This window comes from Mobula birostris, chromosome 16 (assembly GCF_030028105.1).
Source record: "Mobula birostris isolate sMobBir1 chromosome 16, sMobBir1.hap1, whole genome shotgun sequence".
NCBI classification, from domain to species: domain Eukaryota; kingdom Metazoa; phylum Chordata; class Chondrichthyes; order Myliobatiformes; family Myliobatidae; genus Mobula; species Mobula birostris.
In genome coordinates this window covers 61,352,032-61,377,601 of record NC_092385.1, presented here as the reverse complement: position 1 = coordinate 61,377,601, position 25,570 = coordinate 61,352,032, and the positions used below count along the sequence as shown (strand labels likewise).

At 42.7% G+C, this 25,570-nt stretch overlaps 1 protein-coding gene across 4 annotated transcripts in view; it reads right to left on the bottom strand.

Annotated features, from left to right (window-relative positions):
- Positions 1-4,193: 4,193 nt before the first annotated feature.
- abhd14b (abhydrolase domain containing 14B) overlaps positions 4,194-25,570 on the bottom strand; it is a 33,413-nt gene continuing 12,036 nt past the window's right edge. For 2 of the 4 annotated variants that reach the window (XM_072280719.1, XM_072280722.1), the window contains exons 2-5: positions 17,676-17,728; positions 16,179-16,413; positions 11,850-12,091; positions 4,194-5,012 (exon numbers count right to left, since the gene is read on the bottom strand). In XM_072280719.1, the coding sequence (XP_072136820.1) occupies positions 4,830-5,012; positions 11,850-12,091; positions 16,179-16,389 (636 nt within the window). In that variant the 5' untranslated portion in view covers positions 16,390-16,413; positions 17,676-17,728 and the 3' untranslated portion in view covers positions 4,194-4,829. The remainder of the gene's footprint in view (positions 5,013-11,849; positions 12,092-16,178; positions 16,414-17,675; positions 17,729-25,570) is intronic. The other 2 variants (XM_072280723.1, XM_072280720.1) reach the window with 1 other exon arrangement.

The following is a 25,570-nucleotide window of genomic DNA, read 5'->3' as shown; positions in this document are numbered from 1 at the left end:
ATATGACTGGGTGAGACTAGAGTTCACTTCTGTATCTCCTTGTTACAGCAGCAAGTTTACTTTGTGCCTATGTTTTAATATAATTAATCATTAACTCCAGATTCTTCTATAACCGGTGCATGACACTTGCACTTAATTGGAGTTTGTGCTGTCCTTTCAGGTTGAACCAAACTTAGTTCTTCTGGTTTCCAGTGATTAAAATCGTGGCTTAAAGTCCTGGTCTATTATCAAGGCCTCTGATATGCTCTAAACCAGGGTTAACAGACTCCTCTGTTAATGGTATTGGTCTATAAAGGGTGTTGGGAACCCCTGCTCTAAACTTTTGCTATTCACAGAGCTATCCAAATGTCTTTTAACCTTATAATTGGCCCTGCCTTTACTATCTCTATTGACAGCTCATTACATATACCCACCACCTGTGTGTGGGAGAAATCTTCCACTTCAGCCCCTTTAAATCTTTCCCTTCTCACCTTAAACCTATTCCTACTTTTAGATGGCAAATCTTTTCTTCACCCCTCTCTAGTTTAGTTGCATCTTTCAGGAAGTCAGGAGAACACACACTACTGGGAGAGGAAATGTGGAAGAGTTAAAGGACTGAAGAAGGAATCTAGTAGGAGAGGACAGCAGACCATTGGGGGGTTAAAAAGGAAGGTGAAGGACCACAAGGGGGAGGTAATGGACAGATGAGAAGTTCCTGGGTATCAGCATCTTTGAGGATCTAACTTGTGTCCAGCACATTGACACAACCATACGAAGCCACAGCATTATCTCTGCTTCATTAGGAGTTTGAGGAAATTTGGTAGGTCACCAAAACTCTTGCAAGTTTGTACAGATGTACTGTGGAGAGCATTCTGACTGGTTGCATCAGTCTGGTATGGAGCCTCCAATGCTCACAATTGTTAGAGGCTGCACAGTGTTGTAGACACAGCCAGTTCCATTGTGGGTACCACCCTCCACACCATCAAAGTAATCTTCAAGAGGTAGTGTCTCAAGAAGCAGCATCCATTTCGAAGTATCCTGACCATCTGTACATGCCCTCTTGGCATTACTAAAATCCGTAAGGAGGTACCGGAGCCAGAAGATCTTCACTCAACGTTTTAAGAACAGCTTCTTTCCCTCTATCATCGGATTTCTGAGTGATCCACGAACATCACCTCATTATTTGTCTTTTGTACTATTTATTTTTATAACATTAATTTGTGAAATATGTTCTTTCACGAGACAATGTACATTAATGAAAATAAACCTGATTCTCACTCCAAAAGTGTGTAACCAGAACTGTACACACTAGTCTCGTTGCAGTCTCACCAAAATCTTGTACAGGGCATAGATCAACTCTAGAATTATGATGATGTGGGCATTAGTGAGACTTGGTTGCAGGTTTGTCAGATCAGTATTCTGGGGTTTTAGATGTGACAGAGAGGGAGGGATTAAAGGAGGAGGGTGACTTTAGTAGTCAGGGAAAATGCCACGGCAGTGCTCTGTCAGGACAGACTGGAGAATTCAACTAGTGAGATGTTATGGGTGGAACTGAGAAATAAGAAAGGTGTGACTACTTTAATGGGGCTATGTTACAGACTACCCAACAGTCCTAGGGATTTAGAGGAACATATTTGTAAAGAGATTGCAGACTGTTGCAAGAAACATAAGGTTGTCATAATAGATGATTTTAACTTTCCACATATTGACTGGGAATCACGTACTATAAAAGGATAGAGTTTGTCAAATGTGTTCAGGAAAGTTCCCTTCATCAGTACATAGAGGTCCCAATGAGAGAGCAGACTATACTGGATCTGCTATTAGGCAATGAGACAGGACAGGTGACAGAAGTTTGTGTAGGGGAACACTTTGCATCCAGTGACCACAATGCCGTTAGTTTCAAAGTAAATATGCAAAAAGCTAGGTCTGGTCTGTGGGTTGAGATCCTGAATTGGAGAAAGGCCAAATCTGATGGTATCAGAAATGCAAGTGTGAATTGGAACAGGCTGTTTTCTGGTAAGAGTGTACTTGGACAGTGGGAGGCCTTCAAAAACAAAATTTTGAGAGTACAAAGCTTGTTTTTGTCAAAATAAGATGTCAAGATAACAAGTGTAGGGAACCTTGGTTTTCAAGAGATATTGAGGCTCTGGTTAAGAGAAAAAAGGAGGTGCCTAGCAAGTACAGGCAAGTGGGAACAAATGAGCTACCAATGGAATACAAGAAAGAAATCAGGAAGGCTGAAGAAGGCATGAAGTTGCTCTAGCAGACAAGGTGAAGAAGAATCTTAAGGGATTCTACAGGTTTGTTAAGAGCAAAGGATTTCAAGGAACAAACTTGGTCCTCTAGTAGACCAGAATGGTAATCCATGTGTGGAGCCAAAACGGATGGGTGAGATCTTCTTTGCATACTTGACAGGGATAGAGTCTATAGAAGAGATGCAAAGCAGCATCAACTACATAGACCCTGTACAGATAGGAGGTGTTTGGTACCTGAAGCAAATCAGGGTGGATAAATCCCCAGGGCCTGATAAGGTGTCCCCCCGGACCCTAAGGAGGCAAGCACAGAAACTGCTGAAGCCCTAGCAAATATTTAAAACATTCTTAGCGACAGAAGAGGTACCAGAGGATTGGAGGATAGCCAATGTTGTTCCTCCATTTAAAGAGGCTCTTAACAGAAAACAGGAAGTTATAGGCTGGTGAGTCTAGCATCATTTATGGGAATGTTATTGTAAGGTATTCTAAGGGACCAAATACACAAGTATTTGGACAGGCATGGACTGATTAAGGATAATCAGCATATCTTCATGCTTGGTAGGTCATGTCTAAACAATCTTCTGAGTTCTTTGAGGATGTTACCAGGAAAGTGGATGAAGGCAAGGCAGTGGATATTGTCTATGTGGACTTAAGTAAGACATTTGACAAGGTCCCGCATGGGAGTCTGGGCAAGAAGATTCAGTCGCTCAGCATTCAGGATGAGGTAGTAAATTGGATTAGACATTGGCCTTGTGGGAGAAGCCAGAGAGTGGTAGTAGATGGTTGCCTGTCTGACTGGAGGCCTGTGACTAGTGTGCAACAGGGAATGGTGCTGGGTCCATTGTTGTTTGTCATCTACATCAATGTTCTGGATGATAATGTGGTTAACAGGATCAGCAAATTTGTGAATGGCACCAAGATTTGGGATGTAGTGGACAGCAAGGAAGGCTATCATGGCTTGCAGAGGAAGCTGCATCAGGCAGAAAAATGAAAGATGGAATGTAATGCAGATAAGTACAAGGTTTTGCACTTTGGTAGGACCAACTAGGGTGGGTCTTACAGAGTGAATGGTAGGGCACTGAGGAGTGTGGTAGAACAAAGGGATCTGGGAATACAGGTACATAGTTTGTAGCAAGTTCCCAACAATCTGATCTTGGCTCCCTGTTAAGGATGTTCTGATCTGCTGAACTAGCTTTGGTCCTATTAACAACATTATTCATTCTCATCTCAGCCATTTCCCTTGATATTGTTGTCATTTCTGTTCTTTTGGCCAAGGAATATGGATTTGAACAAATGTAGTGAATAAATGGTTTATTCATTCACCAGTGAGTCAAGTTGGTTGATGTAACCCATATTCTGATCCTAATCACTTCCAATAGTTGGAATATTGTGTGCAGTTCTGTTTGCACGCTGTTGGAATCGGATTCAGGTTTATTATCATTGATACACATCACGAAATTTGTTGCAGCAGCAGTACAAAGCAAGACAAAAATTACTATAGTGTAAAAAACACTTCTGGCATCTTATCATGAAACTAATGGAAATCGCGATCTCCCTAAAAGTACAAAAAACAAATCTTCCATCATCTGCAAATCTGAAATAAAATGGGAAATGCTGGAAACACAGCAGACAAACTATAAAGAGGATACTGTATATTGCGTTTTGGGTGGATGATCATCATTCAGAACTACAAAGAGTGAGGGAGGAGGTTAAATGTGTTTAATGCTGCAAGAAGGGTATGGGGAGAACAAAGGGGATGTCAAAGATGAGTAGCAGGTGAATCCATGTGACATAAGTGAAACACCCTGGTTTCCGTGGCTGTGTAAGACAACTTCTGGCCCAGCCAAACTCGTGAGATTGAGACATGCTCAATCCTACCCCAAACCCCGGTTTGTGTGGATGCTGTGTCATTTGCTACCCTGTTACAAATTAATGCCGTGAAATAAGAGACAGTGCACTGTCTACAATTAAAGGAATTATATTTATGAATCTTAACTGAAGGGTTAGTAAAGAATTACAAAAAGGGCCCATTCTAATTAAACAGTCAAATGCGTACAAGTTCGCGCTCATTTTGAACTTCACTGTCACTCACACACTGGCCCCTCAGTCAACATGAAAGCACACACCACCTTCCGAATGTCGTTCGCAATCCATCATGAACAAACAAGTCTCCCACCGGATGGTATGCTATGACCAGTTCTCCCCAGCGTCTTCTCTCTTCATCTCCTCTCAAACAAAAGCCCAAGCCCAACCCCAACCTTAGTGTCCCTCACCAGAGAAACCTCCCATTAATCCGACCATCCTAATTGGATGGCACACATTTCTCCTCTCTCTCATCTTCAACAGTAACCCAAACAAGCATGAAAACAGAACAGACTGCTCATACAGAACTGCCAAAATGAAAGACATACAGCATAACAGTAAGAATATGAACCACAGCATTACATAAGTGTTGTCAAAGAGCGTGGGGAGGGCTGGTCAATCATTATTTTAGAGGAAAAGATATCAGGGATCAAACAAGCTGTATTGATTGTTGTAACACTAATGATTCGTTCAATAGTAAAATATTCTTTTGCTGTGATCCACGTCCAAGGGGGTTTAGGACAGATTCTGTAGAAATTCCAACACTGTCTGATGCCACTCGTTGGGATTGTTGAGGTAGCAGGCATGTGATGCCCCATTCATTACATGCACCTTGTTGTTAGAAAGGTGTCTCAGATTGTTAAACGACTCCTCTCCCATCGGCTTATCCTCGCTACCGTAGACTATCAACGTCGGGGTCTGTGAAAAACAAAACGGGGATCAGTAACTGGATCAGTGCAGTCACTCAACTAAAGTGCTGGTGAAGTCCACCACATCACTCATATGTTGTCCACTGTTTAGTTTGACAAAAATCTCCAATAGCTGATAAAGAGGTCCTGACTCACTGGACTACAGGGACCAGTGTCAACATCTTGTGTCTATATTGGGTGTTGAATGTAGAAACACATCAAAGCATTTCACAAGTTTAACTCAAAGCAAGAGATGGTGGGAACAGGTGAGCAAATTCTCAATTACAATGGTTTTAAGGTGGGGATATACAAGGAAGGGCAAGGGACTTTTTGGAAGATGCACGACCTGGGTTTGGAGGACTATATATGGGTGTGAGTGGGTGGGTGGAAGAGAGGAAAGGCGATAATTTTTGCTGCTGTTTTGTTGCTTGTTATGTTGTGTTGTTCCGAGCATGGTGGGCATGCTATGTTGGCGCTGGAATGTGTGTCAACACAAAGAGGCTGCCCCAGCATACTTTAGGTTGTGTTGGTTGTTAATAAAAATGCCACACTTCAATGTACGTGTGATAAATAAATATTTGAACCAAAATTTTAAGTATTGAAAATTCGGGAGCACAAACACCCCTCTTTTTTAGATTTCTGTAAATGCCTTTTACCTAGCCTAGGTTTTTTTTTTCTGATATATATATATTTAGTAAACAGAAAGTTTAATCTGATCAATTAAAGGTAAAAAATTAGCTTTAAATAAATCTTTATGCTTTTTCGTGATTATAATCCCTAAATATATAAGAGAGTGGTAAACATCCATAAATAGGAACCAGCTTATTTAGGGGAAATAATTCACTCTTTATTAAGGTTTAATTTGTAGCCAGAAAAATTACTAAATTGAGCCAACAAAGCTAAAATAACAGGAATTGATTTCTGCGGATTAGAGATATATAATAACAAATTATCTGCATATAGTGATAATTTATGTATTTCATTTCCGCAGGTAATACCAAAAATATTGGGCGTGTCACGGATAGCAATTGCTAAAGGTTCAAGGACAATGTTAAATAATAAAGGACTAAGAGGGCATCCTTGCCTCGTACCACGAGATAGACGAAAAAAGGGAGATCTTTGATTATTAGTACAAACCGAAGCTACAGGAGTATGATATAACAATTTAATCCAGGATATAAATATCGGACTAAAATTAAATTTCTCGAACACACTAAATAAATAAAGCCATTCAACTCTATCAAAGGCTTTCTCAGCATCTAATGAAATAATACATTCTGGAGTGTTAAATGAGGGGGTAAAAACAATATTCATTAGCCTCCTAATATTAAAAGATGAATAATGGTTTTTAATAAATCCTGTTTGGTCCACAGATATAATTTGAGGTAATACCTTCTCTAATCTAGTTGCTAAAATTTTTGAATCTACATTCAATAGAGATATCGGTCTATATGATGCACAATCAGTAGGATCTTTATTCTTTTTAAGAATTAGGGAAATAGAAGCTTCATAAAACAATTGTGGTAATTTACCTAAACTGATTGCTTCTTTGAATGTTCTAGACAACCAAGGAGAGAGAATAGAGGAAAAAGACTTAAAAATTTTTGGGGTTGAACCAATTTATTTTAGCAAGTCCTATTATATCTAATTTCTTTTTTCAACCTTCCACTGTGGATCAAGCTTATTTAGATTGGAAAATCAAAGGTATAGTACGATTTAGTGATTTATTTTTGGATAATTGTTTTATGTCCTTTGATCAACTAACTAATAAATATAATTTACCTAGATCTCACTTTTTTAGATATCTACAGGTTAGAAACTTTTTAATTACTGTTTCTCCTAATTTTCCACACTTATATCCAATGGATATTTTGGAAAAAATTTTAGATTTAAATCTTTCTCAGAAAGGTGTTGTAGCAATTATTTATAATATAATTATGAATTTATGTCCTGATGTATCTAATAAAATTAAAACTGATTGGGAAAGGGAACGTAAGATTACTGTACCGATTGAAAAATGGGAAAAAATTCTTCAATTAGTTAATTCATCTTCTATATGTGCTAAATATGCGTTGATACAGTTTAAAGTAGTGCACAGGGCTCATATGTCCAAAAATAAATCATAGAACATAGAACATAGAATAGTACAGCACAGCACAGGCCCTTTGGCCCACAATGTTGTACCGACCCTCAAACCCTGCCTCCCATATAAGCTCCCACCTTAAATTCCTCCATATACCTGTCTAGTAGTTTCTTAAACTTCACTAGTTTATCTGCCTCCACCACTGACTCAGGCAGTGCATTCCACGCACCAACCACTCTCTGAGTAAAAAACCTTCCTCTAATATCCCCCTTGAACTTCCCACCTTAAAGCCATGTCCTCTTGTATTGAGCAGTGGTGCCCTGGGGAAGAAGCGCTGGCTATCCACTCTATCTATTCCTCTTATTATCTTGTACACCTCTATCATGTCTCCTCTCATCTTCCTTCTCTCCAAAGAGTAAAGCCCTAGCTCCCTCGTTATTACTCTTATATAATTCCTATATGTGATAGATGTCACTCCGAGATAGCTTCTTTAACTCACATGTTTTGGTCATGTCCTTTGTTGAAAAAATATTGGAAAGATATTTTTGATATTATTTCAACGGTTTTGAACATAGACTTACAACCTCACCCAATTACTGCTATTTTTGGGTTACCAATGATAGAATCAAATAATTTAACCTCTTCAGCTCGTCAGATGATTGTATTTCTTACTTTAATGGCGAATTGGAAAGAGATTAATCCTCCTACCATATTTCATTGGTTTTCACAAACTATATTGTGTTTAAATTTGGAAAAAATTAGAAGTGTTGTTTATGACCCCTCTATTAAATTCAAAAAGACTTGGAGGCCATTTATTCAGCATTTTCATATGATGTAATTTGACCATTTCCAAACTTGTTTTACTTCTCTGTAATGTTGGTTGAGAGGAACGGAGTCGCCGACACTAAGGTTTTCTTTTCTCTCATTTTTTATGATGTTAAAAAAACAGCCCAGGTCTTTTTTTTTAGTTTAGTTGATTAATTCTGTTTAGATTCATTTTTTTTGCGGGGGGGGGGTATTATTTTTTTTCCTTTTTCATGATTTTTGTTCAGATATTTTTCTTTGTTTTGTATTATTCATTGGTATCCTATATGATTGGGAGTTTTATCATTTAAGTATTATTTGGCTTTATAATCACTCATGTTAATTATAACAATGTATTCCCAATAACTTTGTACTACTACCATGTCATGTTTATATCTTTATGAAACTAATAAAAAAAAATTGAAAAAGGAAGGGAGAGAGATTATTGACATAAAGTGAGGAACTGGAGATTTCAGCGATGTTAGGATAGTGAAAGTGGCTTGGAAGGGGGTTGTGGAGAGAAGTTGTGAAATTATTTAAAACACAAGGATAAGAATATGACATATATAACCATTTAACAATTACAGTACGGAAACAGGCCATCTCGGCCCTTCTAGTCCATGCCAAACTCTTACTCTCACCTAGTCCCAGTGACCTGCACTCGGCCAATAACCCTCCATTCCTTTCCTGTCCATATATCTATCTAATTTAACTTTAAACGACAACATCGAACCTGCCTCAACCTCTTCTGCTGGAAGCTAGTTCCACACAGCTACCACTCTCTGAGTAAAAAAGTTCCCCCTCATGTTACCCCTAAACTAGAAACATACATAGAAAATAGGTGCAGGAGTAGGCCATTCGGCCCTTCAAGCCTGCACCGCCATTTATTATGATCATGGCTGATCATCAAACTCAGAACTCCGCCCCAGCCTTCCCTCCATACCCCCTGACCCCCGTAGCCACAAGGGCCATATCTAACTCCCTCTTAAATATAGCCAGTAAACTGGCCTCAACTGTGTCCTGTGGCAGAGAATTCCACAGATTCACCACTCTCCGTGTGAAGAAGATTTTCCTAATCTCGGTCCTAAAAGGCTTCCCCTCTATCCTCAAACTGTGGCCCCTCGTTCTGGACTTCCCCAACATCGGGAACAATCTTCCTGCATCTAGGTTGTCCAATCCCTTTAGGATCTTATACGTTTCAATCAGATCCCCCCTCAATCTTCTGAATTCCAACGAGTACAAGCCCAGTTTATCCAGTCTTTCTTCATATGAAAGTCCTGCCATCCCAGGAATCAATCTGGTGAACCTTCTTTGTACTCCCTCTATGGCAAGGATGTCTTTCCTCAGATTAGGGGACCAAAACTGTACACAAAAACTTTTGCCCTTTAACTCTCAACTCATGTCCTCTTGTTTGAATCTCCCCCATTCTCAATGGAAAAAGCCTATACACGTCAACTCTATTAATCCCCCTCATAATTTTAAACACCTCTATCAAGTCCCCCCTCAACCTTCTACGCTCCAAAGAATAAAGACCTAACTTGTTCAACCTTTCTCTGTAACTTAGGAGATGAAACCCAGGCAACATTTTAGTAAATCTTCTCTGTACTCTCTCAATTTTATTGACATCTTTCCTATAATTCGGTGACCAGAACTGTACACAATACTCCAAACTCGGCCTTACCAATGCCTTATACAATTTCAACATTACATCCCAACTCCTATACTCAATGCTCTGATTAATAAAGGCCAGCATACGAAAAGCTTTCTTCACCACCCTATCCACATGAGATTCCGCCTTCAGGGAACTATGCACCATTATTTCTAGATCCCTCTGTTCTACAGCATTCTTCAATGCCCTACCATTTACCATGTATGTCCTATTTTGATTAGTCCTACCAAAATGTAGCACCTCACATTTTTCAGCATTAAACCCCATCTGCCATTTTTCAGCCCACTCTTCTAACTGACCTAAATCTCTCCGCAAGCTTTGAAAACCTACTTCATTATCCACAACACCACCTATCTTAGCATCATCTGCATACTTACTAATCCAATTTACCACCCCGTCATCCGGATCATTAATATATATAACAAGCAACATTGGGCCCAGTACAGATCCCTGAGGCACACCGCTACACACTGTCCTCCAATCTGACACACAGTTATCCACCACTACTCTCTGGCGTCTCCCATCCAGCCACTGCTGAATTCATTTTACTACTTTGATATTAATGCCTAATGATTGAACCTTCCTAACTAACCTTCCGTGTGGAACTTTGTCAAAGGCCTTACTGAAGTCCATATAGACACATCCACCACTTTACCCTCATCAACTTTCCTAGTAACCTCATCAAAAAATTCAGTAAGATTTGTCAAACATGACATTCCACGCACAAATACATGTTGACTGTTCCTAATCAGACCTTGTCTATCCAGATAACTATATATACCATCTCTAAGAATACTTTCCATCAATTTACCCACCACTGACGTCAAACTCACAGGCCGATAATTGCTAGGTTTACTCTTAGAAACCTTTTTGAACAATGGAACCACATGAGCAATACGCCAATCCTCCGGCACCATCCCCGTTTCTAATGACATTTGAAAGGTTTCTGTCAGAGCCCCTGTTATTTCCACACTAACTTCCCTCAAGGTCCTAGGGAATATCTTGTCCGGACATCTGAGATGTTGGTCATCTTTAAACATGGAGACTACTCAGTTCCACCTCTGCAACACAGTTTGTTTCTATCTTGGTCATAGAATCATAGAGTACAGGCTTTGCGACCACCTAGTCCATGCTGAACTATTAATCTGATTACTCCCATTGACTCGCTCCTGGACCCCACTACTCCCATCCAAACTTCTGTTAAATGCTGAGATCAAACCCGCATCCACCACATACACTGGCAGCTTGTTCCACACTCACACTACCCTGAGTGAAGAAGCTCCCCTTCAACATTTCACTCTTCATCCTTAACCCATGGCGATAGTTCCAGTCTCACCCAATCTCAGTGGAAAAAGCCTCCAGGTTGTTAATATCATTGCTTTACCTGACACCTACTCTGCTCTGAAAAAATTAACTGAACCTCTGCTGCCCACACTCTACCTAGCTGACTGCTTGGTTCTCAACATCTCCCAACCCCTTAGATGTAAAATTCTTAACCTTGAGATTCAGTAGAGTTGAAAGCTCAGCTTGGGTGAAATTACATCTAAGTCAAAGTAAATCTATTAACAAAGTAGATATAACATCACCATACACTATCCTGTGATTCATTTTCTTGCAGACATTTACAGGAAAATAAAGAAACAGAATTTATGAAAAGCTAGACATCAACAAAGACTGAAAAACAACCAGTGTAGAAAAGATGACAAATCGTACAAATAAATAAATAACACTGAGAACATGATATGTAGACTCTTTGAAAGTGAGTCCATAGGTTGTGAAATCAGTTCACTGTTGAGGTGAGTGAAGTTATCCATACCAGCTGTTCCTAAACCTGGAGGCTCCTCTACCTCCTGGAAAGTTTTAGTTCAACCCCAGGCATTTGCCCTGGAGGCTACTAATGGCACGTGAAGAGTCTGTGACAGGGAGCCAAAGTGGAGTTAATTAGAGATATGTGATAACTGGGTGCCAGACAGAGATAAAGCAGAAGGGTAGAGTGGAGTTTCAAAGTGAGTGGGGTCAGTCCCTTCAACGTAGATGTCTTTACCAAGAGTAATGTGGATGAGAAGAATTGGGCTCAGTACAGAGCTGTTAGCTCCATTATAATAAAGGTACAAGGGCAGGAGGAGCAGACATCACTGGTATCATTTAAGAGGATGCTACCATTGAACAGTGGTAGCAAATGGCATAATATGACTAACTTTCTCAGTGTTTCACTGGTTGTCCCACATGCTGGAGCGTCCTGAGAATGTTAAGAGCACTCTGCCGCAATCGGTGTGATAGAGCCAGATTACCTGTATGTTCCCGTACTGCTCAGCGGAGAACTTCTCAGTGCAGATGGGGGCCACAGGGATGAACCCTTTTACCACATCACTGTGGCCAAACAGGAACGGCAGTGAATACATTCCGCTCAGTGATGGGCTGATTATCACCACTGCATCCAACTGCAAACCCTTCAGCACGTTCAAGAGGAAACTGTCAGGAGCAAGCTCCCCCACTTTGGCTGGAGCAGTGAATTCTTTAGAGTTACCCAGGCCTGAGAGGGGCAGAAACAGCAGAAGGAAAATTGGCCAGAGCTCTGAAAATATTCATCAGTAAACCACATTGCACCAGAACACTAAGAGTACTCCATTAGTAACAACTCAGCCAGCGCAATCAGACAAAGCAGAATAATGCAACTCAATTACCAGCCTCTATAGGTGCTACTGATATCGATGATTTCTGACCATCTCTGCAATCTAGAAATAGAGTGCTAAAACACAAAATTTCTCTTAAATGCTGAAAAGCAAACCTGCATCCACCATTTCTACTGGCAGATAATTGACTGGAAGGGAACACTAGCAGGGATGATGGCGGAGCAGCAATGGCTAGAGTTTCTGGGAGCAATTCATAAAGTGCAGGATAGATACATCCCAAAGGAGAAATATACTAAAGGCAGGATGACACAACCGTGGCTGACAAAAGAAGTAAAGGCCAACATAAAAGCCAAAGAGAGGGCACATAATAGATAAATTAGTGGGAAGTTAAAGGATTGGGAAGCTTTTAAAAACCAACAGAAGGCAACTAAAAATGTTAAGAAAGAAAAGATGGAATACAAAGGTAAGCTGGCTAATAACACTAAAGAGGATACCAAAAGTTTCTTCAAATATATAAAGTGTAAAAGAGAGGTGAGAGTAGATGGCGGACAGCTGGAAAATGATGTTGGAGAGGTAATAATGGGGGACAAGGAAAGTATCCTGTGTTACTCTTCACTGTGGAAGACACTAGCAGTATGTTGGAAGTTTGAGAGAGTCAGGGGGCAGAAGTGAGTGAAGTTGCCATTACCAGGGAGAAGGTGCTTGAGAAACTGAAAGGTCTGAAGGTAGATAAGTCACCTGGACCAAATGATTACATCCCAGGGTTCGGAAGAAGGTGGCTGAAGAGATTGTAGCGATATTAGTAATGATTCTTCAAGAATCAATGGATTCTGGCATGGTTCCAGAACACTGGAAAATTGAAAATGTCAATCCTCACTTCAAGAAGGAAGAGAGGCAGAAGAAAGGAAATTACAGGCCAGTTAATCTGACCTCAGTAGTTGGGAAGTTGTTGGAGTCGATTATTAAGGATGTGGTTTCGGGATACTTGGAGACACATGATAAAATAGGCCAAAGTCAGCATGGTTTCCTTAACGAAAAGTTTTGTCTGACAAAATCTGTTGGAATTCTTTGAAGAAGCAACAAGCAGGATAGACAAAGGAGAATCAGTTGTGTACTTGAATCTTGAATCTTCAGAAGGCCTTTGACAAGGTGCCAGACATGAGGCAGCCTAACAGGAGGCTATGGTATTACAGGAAAGATACTAGTATTGACAGAGCATTGGCTGACTGGCAGGAGGTAAATACTGGGAATAAAAGGAGCCTTTTCTAGTTGAGTCCTGGTGATTAGTGGTGTTCCACAGGGACCGATGTTGGGACCGCTTTTTACATTATATGTCAATGATATGGATGAAGGAATTGATGGCTTTGTGGCCAAGTTTGAGGAACATTATAAAGATAGGTGGAGGGGTAGGAAGCAGAAATGCAACAGAAGGACTTAAACTGATTAGGAGAATGGACAAAGAAGTGACAGATAGAATACAGTATCAGGAAGTGTATGGTTACGCATCTTGGTCGATGAAATAGAAGCATAAACTATTTTCTAAATGGAAAGAAAATTAAAAAATCTGAGGTGCAAAGGGACTTGGGAGTCCTCATGCAGGATTCCCTAAAGGTAAATTTGCAGGTTGAGTCCATGGTGAGGAAGGCAAATGCAATGTTAGCATTCATTTTGAGAGGATTATAATGTAAAACCAAGGATGTAATGTTAAGGCTTTGTAAGGTGTTGGTGAGGCCTCATTTGGAGTATTGTGAGCAGTTTTGGGCCCCTTATCTAAGAAAGGATGTGCTGACATTGGAGAGGGTTCAAAGCAGGTTTACGAAAATGATTCCAGGATTAGAAGGCTTATTATATGAGGAGCGTTTGATGACTCTGGGTCCGTACTCACCAGAATCAAGAAGAATGAGGGGAGGTCTCATTGAAACCTATCAAATTATATAAAACAAAGTTTTTCACTGTACTTTGATACATGTGACAATAACAAAACAAAATATGACAATTGGTCCGACCCCACGTGGTCATGAAGAATGTGCAAGCCCTGGACAGACAGCACTGGAGGTCAGGATCGAATCTGGCTCACAGGAGCTTTGAGGCAAAGGTTCTACTGGCTATACCTGCTGTGGCACCCTCAATCCTATGCATGGAAGTGCCGTACATCAGTAATACCTACTAACGCTGGTAACTGAGTTGCATTCTGCTAGTGTACTACTGCACTGGCTGGATTATACTAATGGAGTACTCTTCGAGTTGTGGTATCCTGCCACATCCCAGAGATATGCAGGTCGGTAGTTTAATTGGCCGCTGAAAATTGCCCCTAGCTTGTAGGTGAGTGGTAGAATCTGGAGGAGTACTGATGAGAAAGTGGTGGGAATAACGTTCATTAGTGTAGGGAAAGTGTAAATGAGTGCAGTAGGCTAGAGGACTCCTTTCTGTTTCTCAATGACCCGACGATTTGTAAATTGTAAGTTGAATGCTTTGCCAAAATTCACAAGAAATTGGGTTTGTAAAGGTACCAAAGAGCTTTAAAAGGTTGTGGAACCTTATTCTAGCAAAGAGCTGGTTAAAAAAAAACAACAGGCTTCTAAAGGCATTGTCAGTAATATACAGGAGCAGATGAACCACACACAAAATGCTGGAGGAATTCAGCAGGACAGGCAGCATCTATGGAGAAGAATAAACAGTTAACCTTTTGGGGCAAGACCCTTCATCAGGACTGGAAAGGAAGGTGAAGACGACAGAATAAGAGGTAGGGTGAGGAGTAGTAGTACAAGCTGGAGGTGATAGGTGTGATCAGGTGAGGAGGAAGGTGATTTGGTGGGTGAGGAGGGATGAAGTGAGGAAGTAGGAGGTGAAAGGTGGGAAGAGTAAAGGATTGAAGAAGGAATCTGATAGGACAGGAGAGTGGACTATGGGAAAATGGAAGGGGAAGGGGGCACCAGAAGGTGGTGTTGAGCAGGCAAGGAGAAGGGAAGGATTAAGAGGAGAGCAAGCATGGGAACTTGAGAAAGGGAGAAATTACCGTAAGTTAGAAAAAGCAATGTCTGTGCTATCAGGTTGTTGGAGGCTACCCAGATGGAAAATGAAGTGTTGCTCTTCCAAACTGAGAGTGGCCTTGTTGTGGCAATCGAGGAGGCCATGTTGGAATGGGAATCGGAAGTAGAACTAAATAGGTGGTCATGGAGGCTGGGTTCTCCAGAGTTAACAGTTGAACCCCACAAAACTGTTCCATGGGGAATTGTTTTCATGATTCAGATGGATGTTTTATCCAAAAGGATGAATTCTCAAAGCACCACAGCAATTTCAAAGTCTTTATTTGGTTTAATAATCTGGGGTCATGAAGGGTGATAGCAAACCCACTGGATTACAGAAACACACACAAAATGCTGTTGGAACTCAGCAGACCAGGCAGCATCTATGGAAAACAGTACAGTCGACATTTTGGGCTGAGTCCTGCCAAAGGGTTTCAGCCTGAAACGTCAACTGTTTACTCTTTTCCATAGTTGCTGCCTGGCCTGCTGAGTTCCTCCAGCATCTTGTGTGTGTTGCTCGAATTTCCAGCATCTGCAGATATTCTCGTTTGTGGCTTACAGTAACGACTCGTCTGGGGAACAAATGCCCTTCAGGAAAGAACTACTATTCATACAAATTCAGACTCTCAACTGCTCCCTAAAGTGGCCATATGGTTACACAGGAGGACCGGTCAACATCCTGAGAATTGATCAAGGAATAAAAGCCGCCAGTGCCTGTGGAAGTGAAGACAGTGAGCAGTGGGTGTGACAGCCTTCAATAGGTTTCAATAGGTACATTTAATGTCAGAGAAATGTACAATGTACATTGTGAAATTCTTTTTCTTCACAAACATCCACAAAGTCAGAGCAGTGCCCCAAAGAATGAATGACAGTTAAACGTTAGAACCCCAAAGGCCCCCCCCCCCCAATATGCAGCCAACCTTCGATGCTGTGCGTGTTTAACAGTGACCAGCCACCTTACCTGGTAGATCGATGGCCACTGCCTGGTACCCTGCCTCTGCCAGCTTCTGGAGTGTTCCAAGGTTCAGCCAGGTCTCAGAGGAGAAACGGATGCCATGGAGCAACAGGACAGAGAGCCTGGGGAGCTGTTCGGTGGGGATCGCCCGTCTGTAAAACAGCTCCTGTCCTTCAAGCTTCAGCTTGCCTTCTTTTATCTCAGCAGCAGCAGCCATGATCACCAGCTACACACACAGATCCTACAAAAGGGTGAAATGGAACAGCAAGGGCGGGGCACAGAGCAAACTCCCCATACAGTACAACCTAGGAGTCACATTTATTTTTCACTTGTACACTGAAAGACAGTGAAATTAGTCATTTGCATTAACAACCAACACAACCTAGGGAAGTGCAAGTGTCGCCAAACACTCCAATGCCAACATCGCATGCCCACATTGATCACAACAACATACATTCAGCAACAAAACAAGCCGCTTTCCCCCCTCCCACCCACACCTATGGATAGTACCCAGATTTCAGGACAAAAATCCCACCCTCCAGTCTTCAGGATTTGGTCATTGGGCTTCAACTTCCAGACTTTCGATTGGCCTGCAAGATCTGATCTCCGTAATCTCCTTCGACATCTCTCAACAAATGCTCCCAACATAGAAGGCATGCACATTCAATAACTTCTATCCTGACCCATCAACCACTCCAGGGGCAGCTATAGCACTGGTTAAATATTAAAGATCCCCCCCTCACTGCAGAAATAAGTAATGGTAGGCTAGGTGTAACTGAGCTCAAGATACTGAGTGAAACGCTCTCCACATTAGAACAATATGTGATTGGCTATTTAGGGACAGGTTGCCTCCTCTCTCTGATGGGAGTTCTGTGAGACTCTCTCACATTGTTCCCTCACTATGATTTATACTGCTCTTCAGCCTTGTTCTCACTCAAACCCGCAACCACCACCACATGGCCTTCCTCAGTACTTTCTTCTCCAGCTCCTTTATCTTACTAATCACCTGCCAACCTCTACCTCCTCACTGTGGCTCCACCTATTGCTTGCAAGCTCCTGCTTCATCCCTACCCCTCAGCTCCTGATACTAATTTCACCCCTTTACACACTCAGTCCTGATGCACAGCCTCAACCTGAAATGATGACTATCCCTTTGCCTCCACAGATGCTGCTTGACGTGCAAAGTTTCTCCAGCAGTTTGGTGTTTTTTTGCCCTTGATACACCTCTGTAGTGTTTGGTCAAACACTCCCAGGACAAGTGGAATGTAGGTTACAAACAGAGTAAATATCAACTGGATCTCCCAGTCAACAATGCTTGGATATATAAAGCACACAGCTGCAAGGTTGCTAGAGGGGTTACGTCACAGATCCAGTGACTGAGGTTCATACTGACATACTGTGGGGACTTGCTGCATCCTCCATGTTTCCTTGGGTGCTCTCACATCCAGACTCGTGTCAGTTTTATGGTTAACTGGCCACTGTAAGTTGTCAAGAGCCTCTTACCTTTGACGTGGGCCACTGTAACTTGTCCCAGATGTGTAGCTGAATGGTAGGAACTTGGGGAAAATAAGATGGGATTTGTATAAACAGAGTAAATGGGTGTTTGGTAGGTACATAATGGGCTGAAGAACATGTTCCATGTTGCACCTCCCCATCACTCAAATATCCCATCAAACACACAGGACAGATGGAGCACAGTAGACGAATTGTGAGAACTACAGTATATCCCATACAGGAATATCTTCCATTAGGTACAGAGTAAAGTTCTATTAAACTGGACTGCACTATTAAACAGCCCAAAGGCTAGAACACAGAACATTACAGCACCATATAGACCTGTTAGTCTATCTTATAACTGAATCTAAACCTTTACTCCTATATAGCCCATTTTTCCATCAGCCATGTGCCTAAGAGTTTATTAAATGCCCCTTACGTATCTTCCTCTACCACCACTCCTGCCAGGGTGTTCCACACACCCACCACGCTCTTACATCCGACATCTCCCTTAAAATGATGCCTCATCGTACTTGCCATTTCCACCCTGGCTCTGAGAATCCACTGAGTCTATGCCCATTATCATGTTGCACACCTCTGTCGAGTCACCTCTCATCCTCCGCTCCAGCTCGCTGAGCCTATCCTCATAAGACATGCCCTCCGATCCAGGCAGCATGCTGATAAATCTCCTCTGTGTCCTCTCTAAAGCTTCCACATCCTTCCTACAATAAGGCTGAAAGTAAATGCGGAGTAAAGCTCCTCCACACTCTAAACAAAAGGCTCAAAGTGGGCTTACCACGGTACAATGGAGACACTAGAAATTGCAGATTCTGGAATTTGGAGCAAAAAGTCAAACTGCTTGAGGAGCTCAGCGGGGCGGGCGTCAGGACTGAGGTAATGAAGTGGAGACAGCTGGTATAAAGAGATGAAACTGAGGGCTGAAGCACAATCCGCTCTCTGCCAGATTGGGTCTGACCACCTTGCACAACATTCATACACCCACAACCGGACCAAATTATTCTCATTTAAGCATAACTGGATTTGTATCCAGAGAATTGGGCTACCAGCCAGCAATGCATTTGACAGTAATTAAGATTTTATATTAATCAAATTTTCATTGAAGGGGATCGAAAGATTGGGGTCCGATCCCCACTGCTGTCTGTGGTGAGTTTGCACTTTCGCCCTGTGATTGCGTGTGTTTCCTCTGGATGCTCCAGTTGCATCCCATGTTCCAAAGACGTACAGGTTAGGGTTAGTAAGTTATGGGCATGCAATGTTGGCACTGGAAGCATGGTGACACTCGTGGGCTGCCCCCCAACACCTCTTTGGCACAAATGACACATTTCACTATATGTTTTGATGCACATGTAACAAATAAAGCTAATCTTCCATTCGATTCTCAGAGCGGATGGGTGGAAGCAGGTGGGGAGAGGTCCATCAGCTGATCAATCCCTTCTCACCTGGATCTGCCTATCACCTGCCAGCTCCTGTCTCACCTCTGCCTCTCACCTGTCAACAATCCCTACCCCTCCACAGATGCTACTTGACGTGCAGAGATCCCCCTGCAGCTAATTTTTAGCACAGTAACACTCCCTTCACTTTCTTTAAGCAAACAATTTCATGGTATGTTAAAGAGAGGTCTACATGGGTAAAACTCCCATATCTCAACCAACTATTCCAGAGCAGATATAGACGTAGGAAGAGGCCTTCTTGGGGAAGTTACGCATAGTGCTTGGCTTCCCTTACATTGTCTCAGCCTTCAACCAGAGCATCACAGCTCCCTCTCGATCAGCTCAGACATTTTCAAGCAGGTGCACCATGGTTAGATAGTGAGTAAAGAGCCCACTACATTAGAGTGTCATTCTCATGGGGCTGATACACATCTACCCATCCATCCCAGCAACAATAGGCACCAGCTACAAACAGAATGAAGTAAAAATATGCAACACACAAAATGCTGGAGGAACTCAGCAGGCCAGGCAGCATTTATGGAGAAGAGTAAACAGTCAATGAGATCCTTCATCATGAAGAGTCCTCCAGCATTTTGTGTATGATGCTTGGATTTCCAGCATCTGCAGATTTTCTCGTTTGAAATAAAAACATAAAAATGTTACAAACATTCAGAGGGTCAAGTGGTATCTGCAAAGGGAGGAACAGAGATGATCTTCCAGTTCCTCAGTGACCCTGTAGCTGAATGTGCTACACCTGCCACAATGAACACAGCCCTTGACCCCATCTCATCTATTTCCTGTATCTCTGTTCTTGCTCTGTCCAGGAGGAGGAGGGTGAAAGCAGAGTTCCCCTGGTCCTCTCCCTCCATAACACCAGCCACTGGATTTAACAGATCATCCTCCTGAATTTTTGCAGTTCCAACAAGATCCCACCACCAGGAACATTTTGTTCCCCTCCCCTTTCAGCATTGTCCCCTAGACTCATGTCTCCACCATCTTAATCAGAATCAGAATTAATATCACCAACATTTAGAACATAGAGAACATAGAACATAGAATAGCACAGCACAGTACAGCCCACAATGTTGTGCTGACCCTTAAACCCTGCCTCCCATATAAGCCCCCACCTTAAATTCCTCCATATACCTGTCTAGTAGTCTCTTAAACTTCACTAGTCTATCTGCCTCCACCACTGACTCAGGCAGTGCATTCCACGCACCAACCACTCTCTGAGTAAAAAACCTTCCTCTAATATCCCCCTTGAACTTCCCACCCCTTACCTTAAAGCCATGTCCTCTTGTATTGAGCAGTGGTGCCTGGGGAAGAGGCACTGGCTATCCACTCTATCTATTCCTCTTAGTATCTTGTACACCTCTATCATGTTTCCTCTCATCCTCCTTCTCTCCAAAGAGTAAAGCCCTAGCTCCCTTAATCTCTGATCATAATGCATACTTTCTAAACCAGGCAGCATCCTGGTAAATCTCCTCTGTACCCTTTCCAATGCTTCCACATCCTTCCTATAGTGAGGTGACCAGAAATGGACACAGTACTCCAAGTGCTGCCTAACCAGAGTTTTATAGAGCTGCATCATTACATCACGACTCTTAAACTCTATCCCTCAACTTATGAAAGCCAACACTCCATAAGCTTTCTTAACTACCCTATCCACCTGTGAGGCAACTTTCTGGGATCTGTGGACATATACCCCGAGATCCCTCTGCTCCTCCACACTACCAAGTATCCTGGCATTTACTTTGTACTCGCCTTGGAGTTTGTCCTTCCAAATTGTACCATCTCACACTTCTCCGAGTTGAACTCCATCTGCCACTTCTCAGCCCACTTCTGCATCCTATCAATGTCTCTCTGCAATCTTTGACAATCCTCTACACTATCTACAACACCATCAACCTTTGTGTCGCCTGCAAACTTGCCAACCCACCCTTCTAACCCCACATCCAGGTCGTTAATAAAAATCACGAAAAGTAGAGGTCCTAGAACCGATCCTTGTGGGACACCACCAGTCACAATCCTTAAATCTGAATGTACTCCCTCCACCACCACCCTCTGCCTTCTGCAGGCAAGCCAATTCTGAATCCACCTGGCCAAACTTCCCCAGATCCCATGCCTTCTAACTTTCTGAATAAGCCTACCGTGTGGAACCTTGTCAAATGCCTTACTAAAATCCATATAGATCACATCCACAGCACTACCCTCATCTATATGCCTGGTCACCTCCTCAAAGAACTCTATCAGGCTTGTTAGACACGATCTGCCCTTCACAAAGCCATGCTGACGATCCCTGATCAGACCATGATTCTCTAAATGCCTATAGATCTTATCTCTAAGAATCTTTTCCAACAGCTTTCCCACCACAGACGTAAGGCTCACTGGTCCATAATTACCCAGACTATCCCTTCTACCTTTTTTGAACAAGGGGACAACATTCGCCTCCCTCCAATCCTCCAGTACCATTCCCGTGGGCAACGAGGACATAAAGATCCTAGCCAGAGGCTCAGCAATCTCTTCTCTTGCCTCGTGGAGCAGCCTGGGGAATATTCTGTCAGGCCCCGGGGACTTATCTGTTCTAATGTATTTTAACAACTCCAACACCTCCTCTCCCTTAATATCAACATGCTCCAGAACATCAACCTCACTCTTATTGTCCTCACCATCATCAAGTTCCCTCTCATTGGGGAATACCAAAGAGAAGTATTCACTGAGGACCTTGCTCACTTCCACAGCCTCCAGGCACATCTTCCCACCTTTATCTCTAATCAGTCCTACCTTCACTCCTGTCATGTAGAGGATCCTGCTACATTACCCACCCTTTCTGTAGCTGTAATAGTATCCCTGACCAGTAATGCCACCCCTCCTCTCCTTTTTCTGCCCTCTCTATCCCTTTTAAAGCACTGAAATCCAGGAATATTGAGAATCCATTCCTGCCCTGGCGCCAGCCAAGTCTCTGTAATGGCCACTACAACATAATTCCATGTATGTATCCAAGTTCTCAGTTCATCACCTTTGTTCCTGATGCTTCTTGCACTGAGGTACACACATTTCAGCCCTTCTACCTTACTGTCTTTACACTGTTTATTCTGCTTCTCTTTCCTCAAAGTCTCTCTGTATGTTAGATCTGGCTTTACTCCATGCACTTCTTTCACTGCTCTATCGCTCTGGGTTCCATCCCCCTTGCAAATTAGTTTAAACCCTCCCGAACCATGCTAGCAAACCTACCTGCAAGGATATTGCTCCCCCTGGAGTTCAGGTGCAACCCATCCAATCTGTACAGGTCCCACCTTCCCTAGAAGAGATCCCAATGATCTAAAAATCTAAGACCCTGCTCCCTGCACCAACTCCTCAGCCACGCATTCAACTGCCATCTCCTCCAATTCTTACCATCAATGTCACGTAGCACTGGCAGCAATCCTGAGAACGCCACCCTTGAGGTCCTGTTCTTCAGCCTTCTGCCTAGTTCCCGAAACTTACACTTCAGGACCTCATCCCTCTTCCTGCCTATGCCGTTGGTCCCAACATGTATAACGACTTCTGGTTGCCTTCCCTCTCGTACCAGGATGTCGTGCACCCGGTCAGAGACATCCCGGACCCTGGCACCCGGGAGGCAACAAACTATACGGGTGTCCTTCTCACGTCCACAAAATCTCCTGTCTGCTCCCCTGACTATAGAGTCTCCAATGACGACAGCTCTCCTCTTCTCTGTCCCACCCTTCTGCACCACAGGGTCAGACTCAGTGCCGGAGGCCCTGCCACCGTAGCTCACACCTGGTCAGTCATCCCCGCCAACAGTATCCAGGACGGTAAACTTATTATTCAGGGTAATGGGTACGGGGGTGCTCTGCACTACCTGTCTGCTCACCTTCGCTTTCCCTCCTCTGGCTGTCACCCAATGACCTGCTTCCGACAGCCTCGGTGTGACTACCTCCCTGTAGCTCTCATCTATGACTGCTTCATTCTCCCTTATGAGTCGAAGGTCATCCAGCTGCTGCTCCAGATTCCTTACACGGTCTTCCAGATCGCCCAGCCGTATGCACTTCTGGCAGATGTGACTCTGCGGGAGAGGGGCATTCCGCCAAGACTGCCACATCTCACATGAGAGGCACATCACCGTCTCAGGAGACATTGTAAAGACTAACTGCGAGCAAGCTTGTCCTCCGCCTCTTCTCGTCGAAGCCTCTCGAGTCAAAGCCTCAAAGCTCCACTCCTTCACTGGCCGCTTTCCAGAGGCTGCTTCGCTTGAACTATCCCTCTATTTATCTGTTTGAGCTTTTCAAAATGTTTGGTCACCTGACCTCGACTGCCCAATCAGCTGCTTTCTGCTGAGTCTGAGCTATTCAAATCTTGATTGTCTAATCAACGGCTTTCTGCTGATCTATTCAAATCTTGATTGACTTGATTGCACAGACCAACTGCCAAAACTGCCAGAATCTCTCGAGTCAAAGCCTCAAAGCTCCACTCCTTCACTGGCCCACTCACTCACTGGCCACTTTCACAATTTGTTGTGAAATTTGCTGCTTTGCGACAGTACAATGCGATATCTAAAAACTGTAAATTACAATAAGGAGTACATATTAAAAAAATGAAGTAGTGCAAAAAGAAAGCAAAATTCTGAGGTAGTGGTGTTCGTGGGTTAGTTCATTATAGCATGGATTATAGATGGAAATAAAGAGAGACTCCCTCCACATTGATGAAGGGTCATTGATGTGAGATACTAACTGGTAGAAGGTAAGGCAAGGTTAAATTATGTAGATGTTGGGTTGTCAGTAGCATCGTGAACCAAGCAGACCATAAAAGATCCAGTTTAGAAGTAAACAAAATTAAGAGAGGAGCAAGTAAAGATTAGCTGAAATGTAGGAGGAGAGTCCAAACTGTTTGACCAACATATAAATAACAAAAGCTTTCTATGTGAAAGAGTGAGCCCACTCAAGACAATGACAGGAACTTGCACATGGACACTGAGGGCAGAGTTTGGGTAGTAAATGAGTACATTGTGTATCTTCACCAGGGAGACGGTGCTTCCAAATTAACAGCTGTGATACTGGATACGATAAATATGGATAGAATAGAGGATTAGGAAAGCTGGTTGAACTTGAAGTAAGGAAGTCATCAAGGCCACAATGGACACAACACATCCTAGGATTTTGGGGAAAGTATACAAGTAAATCATGGAACAATCAGATTGAGTACTGACATGATACAGACTCCAGCTTCTGCTAAACCGTTCATGGCAGGTAGTGTTAATATGGAAATGTCCTTCCACACATCCTATTCCAACAGTTCCAGGTCAGGCAATATCATGGGTTTGATGCAAAATTGAGCTCTCTCTATAATTATCATCTAAATTAATAAGGGAAAATTTAAATAGTTCTGTGCTTAGTTGCAGTGACCTCTCTGGGCTGCACAAATGGTGCAAATGTTTGTCTTACACATTTTCTTATGAATGCAAGACCCCGTTAGACATTATTATAATAGTGCAAGTAACACTAAAAAAGCACGTCACACTTTCTGTCAACCTGTCAATCCTCAAGCCATTCCACTCAGAGACTTGTGATAGTATTATTTGGTGGCTGGATCGTGTTTTGCAACTTGGCCCCAGAATGGTGTTTTGTTGAGCTGTATACATGTGTATGGCTGAATGACAATAAACTTGAATTTGAACCTGAACAGAATACAAGGAAAATAGTGACACGGATGGCAGGGTAGTGAAGATGGCAACTGGCATGCTTTCCCTCATGGATCAAGTCATTGAGTTGGGATGTCTTACTGCAGCACTGCTAGGCACAATCCTGGTCAGTGCACTACACAGAACATATAAACCAGCACATCACAGGAACAGGCCCTTCAACCCACAATGCCTGTACTGAACACAATGCCAAACTAAGTCTCTTAGTCAGACAGTCAAGAGTCTTTTTCCAAAAATAGGCAGAAGGCACAGGTTTAAAATGGGAGGGGAGAAACGTGAAGTAGTTCCAGAACACAGAACACAGTCAGGTCCTTCGGCCCTCAATGTTGTGCTGACCTTTTAACCCACTCTAAGAACAATCCAAACCTCCCCTCCAACGTAGCCCTCCATTTTTCTATTATCCATGTGCCTAAGAGTTTCTTAAATGTCCCAAATTTATCTGTCTCTACCACCGTCCCTGGCAGGGTGTTCCATACACTCACCCTCTCTATGTAAATAACTTACTTCTGACATCCCCCCTATACTTTCCTCCAATCACCTTAAAATTATTCACCTTTGTATTAGCCATTTCTGCCCTGGGAAAAAGTCTTCGCCTATCCGCTCAATCTATGCCTCTTATCATCTTATACCATTCTAAAAGCCACCTCTCATCCTCTTTCACTCCAAAGAGAAAAACCTTAGCTCACTTAGCCTTAACTCAGAAGACATAAGATTTGAGAGAAGTTTTTCTAAAAGAGGAAGATAGTTATCTCAAA